Here is a 14,811-nt window from a genome sequence, read left to right as displayed (position 1 = left end):
CAGCAGCAAAGACTCAACGCAGCCAAAAATAAAATAAATAAAAAAGACCTGGTAACCAGATGCAATGCAGGATCCTTGATTGAATTCCGTTTTGTTTTTTTAAGCCAGCTATATGGGGAAATTTGGTGGATTGTATATAGGTAATATTGTATCAATGGTATTATGATTATGTGGGAGTATGTCCTTGTTTTTAGGAAATACAAGTTGAGGTCTTTTTTTTAATTTATTTTTATTTTATCTGTGGCTGCGTCAGCTTTTTTAAAATTAATTAATTAATTAATTAATTTTGGCTGTGTTGGGTCTTCATTTCTGTGCGAGGGCTTTCTCCAGTTGCGGCGAGCACGGGCCACTCTTCATCACGGTGCGTGGGCCTCTCACTGTCGCGGCCTCTCGTTGCGGAGCACAGGCTCCAGACGCACAGGCTCAGTAGTTGTGGCTCACGAGCTCTAGAGCACGGGCTCAGTAGTTGTGGCTCACGGGCTCTAGAGTGCAGGCTCAGTAGTTGTGGCTCACAGGCCCAGTTGCTCTGCGGCATGTGGGAATCCTCCCAGACCAGGGCTCGAACCCGTGTCCCCTGCATTGGCAGGCAGACTCTCAACCACTGCGCCACCAGGGAAGCCCCTAAGTTGAGGTTTTTAGGGATGGTGTATTACAGTACCTGCAACTGGCTTTTCACGTGGTTCAAAAGGGAAAAAAGCTTATCTCAAGAAGGAAGGAGGGAGAAAACAAATGTAGCAAAACATTAACAATTGGTGAATCTAGGTGAGTGGTATACGGGTTTTCATTGTACTATTCTGTTCATTTTACTGTGGGTTTGAAAATCTTCAAAATAAAAAAATTAGAAAAAATCAGCAGTGGAGAAGAATTTAAGGAAAAGATATTTCAGGGCAATTTTTAAGCCCCAAAATGCTGAAATTCATTTTGAAGCATAATATTAAATATAATAAAGCCTAAGTATATACATAATTATAGAGCTGATTTATTTAACAAGATGGAAATAAAACCAAGTAGAAATAAGGCCTTTCTGGAAAAGTTTCTTAAAAATTTGGTGTGAAGGTCTATGGTGACCCGCCCACCAGAGGGCAGTGCAGGAGAGTGATTCTGTGCACAGCTGAGAGCTCTGGTTTTCTTTCTAACTCAGCTGGATCCACAAGAGGTCGCTCCTCTCGGCACAAAACATTTTCAAGATTCTTAGACCACTTTAATAGAGAATGTGGTGCGTTTAATGTTGTCCCAGAGGTCCCTTGTCAAGATGCTATATATAAGCTCAAGTTCAGACCACCCCTTTGAGTTCCTCATTGCTGAGTTCTCCCATATGTAGGCTGGATGCATGTGTTAATAAACTGTTTTTTTCTCCTTAAAAAAAAAAATAGAGAATGTGGATAGTTGCACTGCTTTCCGTTTCTTTCTCTCCACTCTGATCTGCCTCTGAATTCTTTGGATTTTTGCCTTGGCCCCTCTGCTTCGTGGAGTAGACTTCATGCAAGGGTCTGGATAAGAGGGGTGTAGATCTGCCCTCCTGTGTGTGCTGCAAAGGCCAGTAGTGCATTTGCCCACTCGCATCCCAGGAATTATCTGTCTTTTTATTACAAACTGCCAAATCATAGTCCTACTACAGTTCATCTTTAGATTCCCTAGGATCTATTGAAATTCTAGGAATTTCACTCAGGGGTTTTACCTCTCTTAAAGCTGTGATGTGCCTCCCTTTTACTGAGTGGTTGACTTAAAAGGGCTGTCTTTCTGTGTAGGTGACCAAACAAGTGGGTTAGTATAAATGTTGTAGAAATTTACCCAGCAGATTAAATGATTAGTCCGTGGTGAGTGGTTGTTCTTTCACTTAACATTTACCCAGTGCCTGTGGAACCAGATTGTGCTACTAGACTAGAATTTAAAATCACAGGGGTTAGGGGGTTAGTCCCAGACTCCTGAGCTGTTTATATTTAGGTGAAGGGGGCAGACCTGCCCCAAACAAATTTGGACAAGGTGCTCAGAGGAAGTGCTAAATTCAGATATAAGCAAAAGTTCTTTGGTGGGGGCAGGTGGGAGGGGGTGGGTGTCACATGCCCTATCTTGGCTCAGTACATCAGGTCCTGTCTAGAGGTCCTTCAAGGCCAAACTCAGCATCAGGACAATACCAGCCTCTCTGGCTAGCTTGCTCTGACCCTCCCCAAATGAGTGAAGTGCCCTTCCTGTGTTGTCATCATGTCCAGTTCAGACGTCTGTCACAGCACGCTGTTGTTCATGGTTGTTAATTTGCATGCTCATCTCTCCTGAGGACAGAGACAGATTACTAATAGATTTGTGCATTTTCCCACTCTGGTTCCATTCTGGTCTTGCATATGCTTTTTTCCCTCTGGGGTATCTCTTTTTTCCTCTCTTTTGGGGATCTTTTTCTCAAATACAATGGCATAGGCTCGCTGACATCTTAAAAAGTAAAGCAAAGAAAAGGAAGTAACACTCATTGAGTGCCTTCTTTGTGTTGAACACTATTCACTGTGTTAGGTGTTTTATGAGCATCTTCTCCTTGAATCTTGTTCCTCGAACAAACTCGCCAAGTTTCTTCCCCTTTCAGGTCTTTGCACTTGCTATTTCCTTTCCTAGGAACTGTTTTTCCTCAAATCCTCAAGAAGGTGGCTCCCTTTTCTGCTAACAAACATGTATAGTTTACAAACCATTCTTCTGAGGTTGATTTGATTAGTCTGGTGACCCTGTTCTCCTCTCAGGGGTGGGTAGGGTCTCAGGGAGGAATTCGCTGAGGTCATCCCGAGAACGTTGGACTTATTCCTTCTCGCTGTGTCCTTGCCCTTCTAGCTGCTTCCCCAGTGCATCCTGGTCACTGGATGTCTTGAATTAGTTTACTAATTTTTATTATAATTGCTTTACTTCTACCTCATGATAATTGGTACCGTCATCCAGACTCTACCTCTTCCTAGGAGATGAGGGATTCAGTATTTTGCTTAGCTTTCCCCTTAAGTCTGGGCTAAGCCATCATCTTTTAACATAGAGTTTTGTTCTTTATAATCTGGAAGTCTAGGTCAGATCTTTATAAACAGATATATACTTAATAATTTAAAAATCCATCTATTTCTACAGATTTAGCATTAAAACAGTATAACCAAGTGCTTATATTCTGTTGTACATATCGTCTGTTATAAATTCTTACTTTAAAAAATCTTCCCCATCCTTTGAGGCTTAATTCAAGTCTTAACTCCTCTGCCGTTTTCTGCATCTGTTGTACCCAACATTAATCTTTCCTGCTCCGAGATCCTGTGGTCTACATACTTCAGTTTGGCCATTAATCTAGAGAATCTTATTTGTTATTTAATTGCTTTGTGTATCTGTATCTATGTGACCTATGAGATGGTTAGATGCCAGTTGATGGTGGCAATGTGTTCTCAGTTTTTGCAGTGTTGAAAAAGTGTCACTTCAAAGGACTTTTTTGAAGCAAAATATCTTTATTTTTCCTAATGGAGTTTTACTTATTTTCTTAAACACAATTCAAAACTTATTCATCTGGTTTAGGTTTTCTTAAAAGCATTTTCTTTGAATATAGGATGATTATTTTTCTGTATTTTTACACACACTCCAAGGAAGTGTGTCAGAAAAGAAAGAATATTAATTATTTCCTATAGCTTATCTATAAAAAGCCATTTGGGAAAGTACACTCATTTTAATCTTTTATAGGACTTACGGATGGATTTTTATAGTTGTTATATTAAAGTCATTTTTAGTCTTCTACAGAAAATTTGTAAAGATTTATTTGATTAAAATATCAATATTTGATATTGATTTATATCAATTAGCTATAATTGTGTAAGCATTCCTAATTATGTGTTGAGCTTTCTAATTCTTACCAGAGCTGCTGCTTCCTGGTAAAGTTTAAACATGAGTCTCCAGTCAGGTTAATCTCTGTATAATATAATTAAATTCATCTGGCCTGGTTACTGGGTACATTTTAAATATCAGACTGATGCTTATCATGACACCACTACGAATATTTCAATTTTAAAGTTGACCTTTTAGAATCAGCCTTTCTTTAATCTGCCAGTTATAGTTAACAGAAATAATTTCTTTTCAAAAGTAACCTGACTTTACTGTATTTAATTTAAAAAACTGAAGTGACTGTGAAATGTGTATAAGGCAAACTGCCTTAAAAAACTAATGACATTTCTTTTTATTTATAGAGATACTTTCTAGTTGGGAGCAATCATGCAGAAACAAAATATCGTGTTTTGAAAATTGATAGAACAGAACCAAAAGATTTGGTAATAATTGATGATAGGGTAAGTATCTTGAAAACCTGAATACAAACAGAAACTTGTACTTGTTGTTTACAGGATATGAAATATCCTTACAGCTTCTAGTGATATATACTTTTTTTATCATACATCTAAAAATTATAATTTTTCATGGTTGGCTAGAATTTGAATCTTTTATCTGGTTTCTAGAAATTACTGATGTCGGAAAGTATGCCAGAATTACACTTTGTCCCTCATTTTGATTTGTTTTACAAAGCAAACTCTTTGGGTGAGATAATGAATATATTTTCTTAAAGGGGTTCCATTTTAAGGATTCAGTATAATTCTTAGTATTTCATCCACCAAAGAGATTATTACTCTGCTTTAATATGAAACTACTTGAAGTCACAAAGGACTGGTAGGATCTCTTCTGATCACTTGCTGGAGAAATGTTAAGCTATTCTTATCCAGATGTTACATTATCCAGAGTTGGAAATACAGACTTAATTCAGGTGGCACAAAAATATGAGGCTTTTAGTCAAAAGAGAAATACAATAAGGTGGAATTGAACAGTTAATTTTAACTCTCAAATGAGAGCACCTAACTGACCCTTTGTATTGAGGTTCCTGTCTGTGAATATTTCTGAATCCATGTAGATGCCTGGTTTTTCAAATATGTTAGTAGCTACAGTTTGGAAGCCATTTTACATAAGCTCTTTGCAAAGCTATTTTCTATGTTATAATAATTTTAGATAAATTGTATTTTGTGACTTCCTGTACTCCTGGGTGTCATGGTTCCTATCCCATCCCCAACACATGCACCATTTGGGAGTTTTTATTAATATAATGTAATGATTCTTGGCTTTCTTTGTGGGTAGGAGTGGTTGATCAGGGATCTCTTTGAGAATCTAAGGAAAGCTATGGGCCTTCTCATAAAAATGCACATATGCACGTTTAACCAAAACTTTGCATACAATTTTAAGGGATTTATAGATTTCTTGAAACTTGTCTGTGGGTACCTTAAATCTCTGAATCTCTGTCCAGAACATAAGGTTTTGATACACCTTTTTAGTACAGCAGCCTGGGATCCAGGAACCACCCTTAACTGCTAACGTTAAAGAATTTGTTGGCTTTAATAAAAAGAAACAAAATTGAGTTATTTGCAGTGAGGTTGATAGACCTAGAGACTGTCATACAGAGTGAGGTCAGTCAGAAAGAGAAAAACAAATACCGTATGCTAACACATATATATATGGGATCTAAAAAAAAACGGTTCTGAAGAACCTAGGGGCAGGACAGGAATAAAGACGCAGAGGTAGAGAATGGACTTGAGGACATGGGGAGGGGGAAGGGTAAGCTGGGATGAAGTGAGAGAGTGGCATGGACATATATATACACTACCAAATGTAAAACAGATAGCTAGTGGGAAGCAGCTGCATAGCACAGGGAGATCAGCTCGGTGCTTTGTGACCACCTACAGGGGTGAGACAGGGAGGATGGGACGGAGATGCAAGATGGAGGAGATATGAGGATATATGTATATGTATAGCTGATTCACTTTGTTATAAAGCAGAAACTAACACACCATTGTAAAGCAATTATACTCCAATAAAGATGTAAAAAAAAAAAAGAATTTGTTGGCTTTTTAAAATTGTAGCTTAGTCCTGCACTATTATATATACTTATCTGAAATAGCTAATGATGTAAAGTTGTAGGCAACTTCTAATTTTCAGGGGTAAATAAAAAGCGAGCACAACCTTACGGATTAAATTTGCTTATTTCTAGCATGTATATACTCAGCAAGAAGTGCGAGAACTTCTTGGCCGCTTGGATCTAGGAAATAGGACAAAGATGGGACAGAAAGGATCATCCGGGTTATTTCGAGCTGTTTCAGCTTTTGGTGTTGTAGGTAAGAAACATGCATCCCTCTTACTACCTCTTTTTTTTCTTTTTTTTTTCCTACATAGACTCCTTGAAGATAGTTTGCAAGGCTTATATTTATATAGGTTTATAAATATGACCCATCCTCTGTGGCTTTGGTTGTTTAAAACTGAATTATCTATCAGCCAAGTATCAAACAGCCTTTATATAGCATCTGCTATGTGCTTAGGACTGTGTTCAGTTTCATGTGGGATAGGAACAAATGTAGCGATGGTGTGGACCTTTAAGGAGTCTGTCTTGTCAAGGAATGAAAAAGTAAAAATTGGCTTGGACTGTAAAACATCAGCTGGAAAAACAGGTACAGGTAAAACCAGCTTTTAAATTAAGAGGGATCTCTCCCAAGGACATGCTACAGTGTAAAGTGTCATAACCCCTTTCTCTGAATGACAACTGCTTTCTTACTCACTGAGAAACTTTGTTCTCTAAAAGCACAGACTATCAGAAACTTTGCTCTTTAAAATTGTGTCAGTAAGAGAAAACATGCCCCTCTTGCCTGTATGAGCTAGTCATTTTGACACAGAGAAGCAGCCTCGCTTGACAACTCATGCAGAGTTTCAGATAAGGGGTTTCTGGACACAACAGTCTACAGCTCTGCTAACTTTACTGCTTTCAAAGAAATGAGACCACTAGTCCGCTTCACAATGTAGACTTGATGTTTATCTCTTTACATACAGTCTTGCTTTGGTTTGAGTCTCTTTGTTTAAATTTTACCTAATCGTGTCCCCAAATCCTATAATAACGCCTATATTTATTCATGAACAAATGTAGAAATGGCCTTGGCCTTTAAGTAGTCTGTGGTCTGGCTTGTGGGGCATTTGTGAGATGCCTCACAGTTCTTCTGGTGTGTTGTCCCTAGTGGGTCAGTAAACCTGTCTTTGCTCTACCATGGGTTTGTCCCGGGGAGTCTTAAGATGATTGGACTAGGATGGGGGACAAAACCCAGTGCATATGAAAACAACTCCAGGATTGGAATTAAGAGCCCAGCTGTGTAGTCAAAGGTAAATGGTATTGGAGATTACATAAGAGGTAGACTTTTTGGACCTGGAATGACAAGGAAAGATTTCCTGAAGATGATGAGACTCAGGCTGGACCCTGGAGGAGAAGCAAGATTTGGATGGATGTGGGGAAGGGAGGAGAGAGCTCCAGTAGGGGCAACAGCAGAGGTGCGTGCATGAAGATGCCCATGGGTCCTGGGATGCTGGCAAGTAGTTGGGTGAGGCCAGGTCACTGGGACCTTGGAAGCCAAGCAGAGGGCAGTTGTATCTCAGCTTCCCTGTTGGCAGAGCCTTATTTTGAGTCTATTTTTTTTTTTTAACACTTACAAAATTATCTCTCTGCTTCTTAAACCTACTGGACTGTATGCAATATTGACTGAGTGATTGGTGTCTATAGATGCTAACAAAATTAATATGGTCTGAACTATGCTATATAGTTTCATATTCTCACGTTCATATTTTTGATTAGTACTTTCTATCTGGTGACCCTATATTTGATTATGCATGTTCCGCCGTATTTGCAGTTCATTTTTCTCCGTGTGCTCTCATAGCCCTTCAATGTGTAATCCATTTAGGTGCATTTTGTGCCTTAGGTGGCTGCCAGGGAAAGTTGAGAGTGGTAGGTGTGATTGATTTCCTGTCCATAGGACTGGCCCCTTCTCTGTACGTTCTGCTCAGTCTTGACAAATCCCTTGAGGTTTCATGTTTAATGGGTACCTGTTTGTGGGCGTGTGCATGTCGGTGTATGTCAGGTGAGTTCATATGTTTAAATTCCATACATTCCATTTGTGTTAAATTCCACTTTAAGTGTTACTTATATGTTAAAGAAAAAAAACTTGTAAGTAAAATGTGTCTCAAATACAGTAGGCTTAATTAGTTACTTAATAGGTTAAATTCATTCCTTTAAATGCTGATACTTTTATTACAGCTTTTTAAAATGGAAATTTCCTAAAGTGTATGTAATATTGAATGCCTCATTAGCCAGCGTTAATTATTCAAAATTGAACCTTCCTTGATGATTAAGTATAACGAATTGAAGATCAGTTATTGACCTATGTTTAAAAATAGCTGCCCTCGGGTGTTCTGGAGTTGTATTGGGCACTTTGCCTTTACACTTAGTGGCCTCTAGATGCTGTACTGTGTTGTTGTAATGGTACTTTCATCATTCTTCATTGTTCTGGGCATATTTGCTTTTAGCAATATTCCTTGCCTCATTTTATTTTATTTTATTTTGAATTTTATTTTATTTATTTTTATACAGCAGGTTCTTATTAGTTATCTATTTTATACATATTAGTGTACATATGTCAATCCCAGTCTCCCAATTCATCCTTGCCTCATTTTAAATCTGTTGATAACTAAGCTTATAAAACCAAAGTTTTATTTTAATCAATTGATGACCAAGTTTATAACCAGATACTCATTTTATACACAAGTATTAGTTAATAAACTTTGGGTAAGGGCTGAAGGTGTCTTCATGTTTCTCTTAGGTTGCATTCTTAGGTATTGTGGTAGCAATTTCTCTCGCAATTTGAGGCCTCTTTGAGACTGTCCTTGGATGGTGAAGTCACTAAAAGACTAACCTACCAGTAGAGTGACACAGTAATGTACTAAGTAAGCATTTTTTATTTTCAGGGCAGTGCACTTTATGTATTCTAGTTCAACCATGTAAATAAAGCTTAGAATCTTTAAGAGTAAATAGGGAGTAAATAAAAGGCTATGATTTGTCTAGTACTGCCTTAGAAATAATGAGGGCTACTGAAATAGCAAAACACAAAATGCTTATCTTTGAAAAATGTATAGTCTGGTTGTCAAAATAATACATGTGTGAAAGGACGAGAGTGGTTGTCTTCTGTGACTGAAATATTTTCTCTCAACTTTTTCAGCATGCCTAATTTGTGAGTAGCACTTTGGCTGGGGTGTTTTGGACTGTTATTGTGGTTAATTTAATTCACTATCTATAAGAATCTAGAGCAGTGCTTCTCAACTATCTGTAGTAAAGGACCAACCAATTTTTTTCCAGAAATGTGTCACAGACCAACACAGGATCCTACTGTGCATAGCTTGTCTTCAGCTTGGGCCACATGTGATTCATCACATAAGTTCAGTAATACCCAAACTAGTCTTGCCTGTTCAAGGCAAGTTCGTTGATCATGAACTCAGATGTTTCTAAACCCTTACTTTCAATTCGTTTACTTGTCTTTTCATGGGCTGGTACCGAAAGCTCAGGGACCATTACTGGTCCCCAGACATGGATTGATCCTGTCCTGTAGCTACCTTGCCCATTTCTGACCTGCTCCATTGTTATTTGGCAGCCAGCAGGAGGCTTGGGAGACCACTGGATGGGATCATGAGCATCCCTCACATAGCTGTTTTATCTGGTCCTGGGGCACGCAGATGGAGTCGGTGGCTGGTGGCCTGTAGTCCTTACTACTCTCAGCTCTGTGACCATCCAGCCCCTTTTGATATATGTCCTTTTTCTGCGTTGTGTCACCTGTCAGAAGATACTCTTGTAAGCTGCTAGTACAATGTGTCATTATAGCAGACTAAGTGACGGACTCAGTTGTTCTTTAAAGCAACACCCTTAGAAATAGATTGCAGATCCAAGATACAGGGAAAACAACAATAAAGTGTGAGCCTCAGACTAGTAAGGGAACAGTAGATTTGGTGTTAGAGAGTCACTTTGGTCCCTTGTGGTTTTTGATACTTCTCTGCCAGAGTGCTGTTCTCCCTGAAGGCTTTTTTTTTTTTTTTTTTTGCGGTACGCAGGCCTCTCACTGTTGTGGCCTCTCCCATTGCAGAGCACAGGCTCCGGACGCGCAGGCTCAGCGGCCATGGCTCACGGGCCCAGCCGCTCCGCGGCATGTGGGATCTTCCCGGACCGGGGCACGAACCCGTGTCCCCTGCATCGGCAGGCGGACTCTCAACCACTGCGCCACCAGGGAAGCCCTCTGAAGACTTTTAAGATAGTGACTAGCTGACACGGTGACCTCCCAGCAGGATACTGCCCTCTTCCCTGTTGGTGGGCTTGTGGGTCCTCTCCAGCCACCAGAACTCCACACCACTCCATCCTCTCACACTGTCCTTTTTTATTTACTTTGCTTGGTTTCCAACTCAAATGACACAACCTTCTCTACTCGGAGAGAGAGAAATCACTTTTGCCTGATGACTGTCATCTAGGCATCTGGGAAACACTCAGGGAAATTGGTCTGGGATCAGAAGTACGTAGAATGAAGATGAAAAAACTTGTTCTGGTTTTCAGTATGTTAAAACGATGAATAGGCTGACTCTTGACAGAGGTCTATGCCAAGCTAAAGCCTTTTAATTGTTGGTTATATTTGATAGGAACCTTTTAAAAAGGAGTGATGTTTCCAACTGGTAGTAAAAAGGAAAAAGAAAATAGTCTCATAATATGCTGAAAGCATTTTATGCTGGTAGAAAATATTCTTTTGTGCAGTATATTTACTTCATCAAAATTATGAAGGGACATGTAGGATGAAATAGAGCTGAAAACATAAAATTAAAATTCAGTTGGAATGCAGGTTGGAAGAAATTATTATAGAGAGGTTTTTTTCTATAAAAAGTAAATATATAGCAAGAACAAAGGGGAAACTCTTTCATCTTGGGAATATTTATTACTTAAAACCAATTAGATTCTCTTTTTTGGGTGTTTTTAATGCTGCTCCCAAGACCGTTAATTTTGTAGGTTTTAGCCTTCTAAAAGGATAACTGCTTCCTAACTTTTAATGAGATTGACATTAGCTTTTTCTCCTATCTTAAATCCTTTAGCTTTAGTCAGAGAATTTTTAGCTAGTCTCCAAGGGGAGGTGGGGAGGAGCATAAACGAACATTTTTTTAAAATGTGCTTTGTGGATGTCTCAAATATAAGTATTTTTCATGGTTTTAATAGAAGTAGCCAGGTTCATAAAATCCATGAGGTGGCTTTTATATATTTTGGCTCATTTATGTTAATATGTTCAATTACTAATTTTCTTTTTTGTCAGTTAAGAATAACAAGACACAGACAATGAGTATTTGCCAAATCTAGAGCAACCATTTATAGCACCAAGATCCTAGCTCAGGCTTTATAGAGTGTAACAGAGAGAGAGAGAGAAAGAGAGAGCGAGTGAGTACACCCACACATGCACATAAGAAAGTTAGTTTTGAAAAATGGTTACGCTATATATAAGATCCTTGGTTGAGTTTTTCTTTCAGTGCTTTGAATATGTTATCCCACAGCCTCTGGCCTCTACTGTTTCTGATGGGCAGTGAGCTGTAAGTGACCGTATCTGACTCACCCTGTCAGTGAGTGGGGGTGATGGGATCCAGTATTTGTGCTGGGGTAAGGCCTCCACTCTACAAGTAGGACTGGATAGAAGAAAGGAGCCCTCACTTTCAGATGTGCTTGCCTGGAATAGAGCGTCTGCAGCACAGAGCTGGAAGGAATGGGAAATGCTGGTGCCCTGCACCTCCTGAGCAGAAACCAAGGCTGTAGACTGAGAGCTGGGGAGGGAGGAAGGGGTACTGTCTTTTGTGGCGACACCTGCCGGGAGTAGATATTCTGTCCCACCGAATTGGGAGAAGGGTGTAGAAGGGAAACAAATTAGTTTCGTATGTCACAGACTTCCTGTTCTTTCCAAGATGTAGTAGATTTTCTTGAATAAATGTTTCTCCACTTGCTGTATGCCATTAGGAGAATTTCCAGAAACTTTCAATGTTTTGTTTTGTTTTTATAATTTTTACCAGTTGTGGTTGTTTCACTGGGGAGAGGCTCTGCTGAGCCCTCATGTGAACCGGTTCAGAAGTGTTCCCCTCCCTCTGCCCGCAACCAACAAGAGAGTTAGTTTTAACTCCCAAAGCAAAAGTTCTGGGAGCCAGAACATTTTTAACCAAGACTGTGTGGTAACTAGTGTGTTGCTGAGAACTTAGTGCTACTGAACATTAATACATATGGTCTTTCTTTAATCAGGTTGTTTAGAGCAATATTTTTAAGTGAGATAAATATTTCTAGAGAATAATTCTAAGACAACCGAAAATTTGTATGGCTGTAAATCATAGAAATAATAAAGTAGGAAATGTGTCAAAAGTCTTTTGCCTTTTAAACATGTATCTAAAAGCACTACTAAGTTTAGGAAATGTATTTATCTTTCTTTTTTTGTTGTGTAGGTTTTGTCAGGTTTTTAGAAGGCTATTATATTGTGTTAATAACCAAAAGGAGGAAGATGGCAGATATTGGAGGTCATGCAATATATAAGATTGAAGATACAAATATGATCTATATACCCAATGATTCTGTACGTATTACTCATCCTGATGAAGCTAGGTATGTACTGGTGGTAACTGCTATTTTTTTACCTGGTAGACCAATTAGAAAATAAAGCATAGTCAAAAGATTATAAATGTTATGTTAAAATGTAAAATACTGGCTCAGAATGCTACAGCTTTTGTTCAAGCGCTATTAAAAACCCTCCATTAAAACAATTGATTTGGGCAAGGATCAACAATGGCTCCTAAAACCATTAGGTGAGAGGTTATTATTGAGGAACAGATATTCACTCAGTCTCAACATACCATACTCCATAACTATCTTTATTATTTACAAAGAGAAAAAAATGACAAACATACTTACCAAATGATCAAACTTAGCATCACCAATAATGAGACAAAACTGACATTATTTGCCTCTTAACGTGAAGCAATGGGAAGGACACCCACTACCTGTGTAGTTTTCTTACTAAAAATATTTAACTTAAATCTAAGCATGAGGAAATAATCAGATAAATCCATATTGTGGGACTTTCTGTAAGACACTGGCCTGGACCCTCCAAAAATGTCAATGTCGTGCAACACAGGAAGAGCCAGAGAGTTGTTCTAGAGTTTAGAATAGACATGACAAAGTGCAACACTTGAATTTCTGTTAGATCCAGGATTAAAACATGTGCGTGCATGCTCATGTACATGTGTGTGCGTGCACACACACACACAGCTATAAAGGACTGTACTGGAGCGGTTTGTATATGGACTATATACTAGGGGATATTGTATCAGTATTAAATTTTGGGTGTATAATGATATTGTGGTTACTCAGGAGATTGTCCTTGTTCATAATAGATATAAAATAAAATATTTAGGACTAAGGTTTCATCATGTCTGCTACTTACTGTAAATGGTTTAGAAAAATAAAATGTACATGTATATTTAAAGAGAGAATGTATGTGTGTATAAATGTATAACGAGAAATGTTCAACAGTGAATTCAGGTGAAGGATATACTGCTGTTTATTACACTATTTTTTCCCCCAATTTTTCTATGGATTTGAAACCTTTAAAAAGTTTTGGGGGGAAATTACTGGAACCTTGGGCATGTGGGGAAAGGCTATTAATAAATTAATAAAACGATAGAGAAAAGACTAGAATTGGTTTATTTTAATATTATAAAGGTTAAAGTGGAACAAAGTTAGGCATGCTTAAAAGTTTTTAGGGGAGGTAACAGTTTAGATTTTAATTACACTCAGTACTTTCATAGTGTTGTTCTAGATACATGAACTGGAATTTAAAGGTGGTGTGGCTCTCTTGTTTAAGACCCTCTTAGATAGTGGTTTTCTGGACCTTTGTGGCATTGTCTTTGGTATTTGGAAGTGGAGTATTTAAAACATAATTTGTTTACACAGGGGTAAGGGGTAAGTAGAGTTTACCGGATAGAGTGGACTTTTGTCTTATACTAACTGAAAAAAATTATGTCTCTTATAGCTTATAGGCAGGCATAGTATATTGAATAAAAGTGAATCAGAGAGGAATCTAAAAAAATGATACAAATGAACTTATTTAGAAGACAGAAATAGACTCACAGACATAAGAAACAAATTTACCAGAGGGGAAGGGGGGGCGATAAATTAGGAATTTGGGATTAACAGATACACACTACTATATATAAAATAGATAAAAAACAAGGACCTACTGTATAGCACAGGGAACTATATTCAATATCTTGTAGTAACCTATAATGGAAAAGAATCTGAAAGAGTATATATATACATATGTGTGTGTGTATATATAAATAACTGAATCACTTTGCTGTAGACTTGAAACATTGTAAATCAACAATACTTCAGTAAAAAATAAATTAATTTAAAAATGAATCAGATAGGCCAGTGCATATAAATCCAAGGGATGGGGAAAAATTAAAGAGGTTTATATTATTTATAAGCCTCATCTTTACGATTCTTTAGCTGAGAATAGTAAAACAAATTACGTTCTTCTATATAGTGATATGACTATCTTTAAAGAATGAACTTATCTTGTGATTAATATTGTATAGTAAATGGAATAATCCAGAATAAGATACAATTATTTTAATAGCTTGTTATAGGTGGACTTACACTATTACTGGATAGGTAAACTTTTACCATACTTACAAAACTATGTAATCCAATAATGCATTTAAGTAAAAATGTTTGGTATGATATTAGGAAATAAAGTACTGTAAAACATTTCATACAAAATGATAAGTAGAGGTTACCCCTCTAATATGCGGTTGTATCAACATTATAAAATTTGCTAGAGCAATTCACCATATTAAAATATTGTTGGGAAAAATTATGATTATCTTAATATATGTAGAAAATGTATTTGAGGGAAT

At 37.8% G+C, this 14,811-nt stretch overlaps 1 protein-coding gene across 1 annotated transcript in view; it reads left to right on the top strand.

The window, feature by feature from the left end:
• The window catches only part of FIG4 (FIG4 phosphoinositide 5-phosphatase), a 136,008-nt gene that overhangs the window by 25,913 nt on the left and 95,284 nt on the right, over positions 1-14,811 (top strand). Inside the window, exons 2-4 of the mRNA XM_065888453.1 lie at positions 4,185-4,283; positions 6,023-6,146; positions 12,340-12,496. Of these exons, the coding sequence (XP_065744525.1) occupies positions 4,185-4,283; positions 6,023-6,146; positions 12,340-12,496 (380 nt within the window). The remainder of the gene's footprint in view (positions 1-4,184; positions 4,284-6,022; positions 6,147-12,339; positions 12,497-14,811) is intronic.

Source organism: Phocoena phocoena, chromosome 12 (assembly GCF_963924675.1).
Source record: "Phocoena phocoena chromosome 12, mPhoPho1.1, whole genome shotgun sequence".
Classification (NCBI taxonomy): domain Eukaryota; kingdom Metazoa; phylum Chordata; class Mammalia; order Artiodactyla; family Phocoenidae; genus Phocoena; species Phocoena phocoena.
This window is presented reverse-complemented; position numbering and strand designations above follow the sequence as displayed.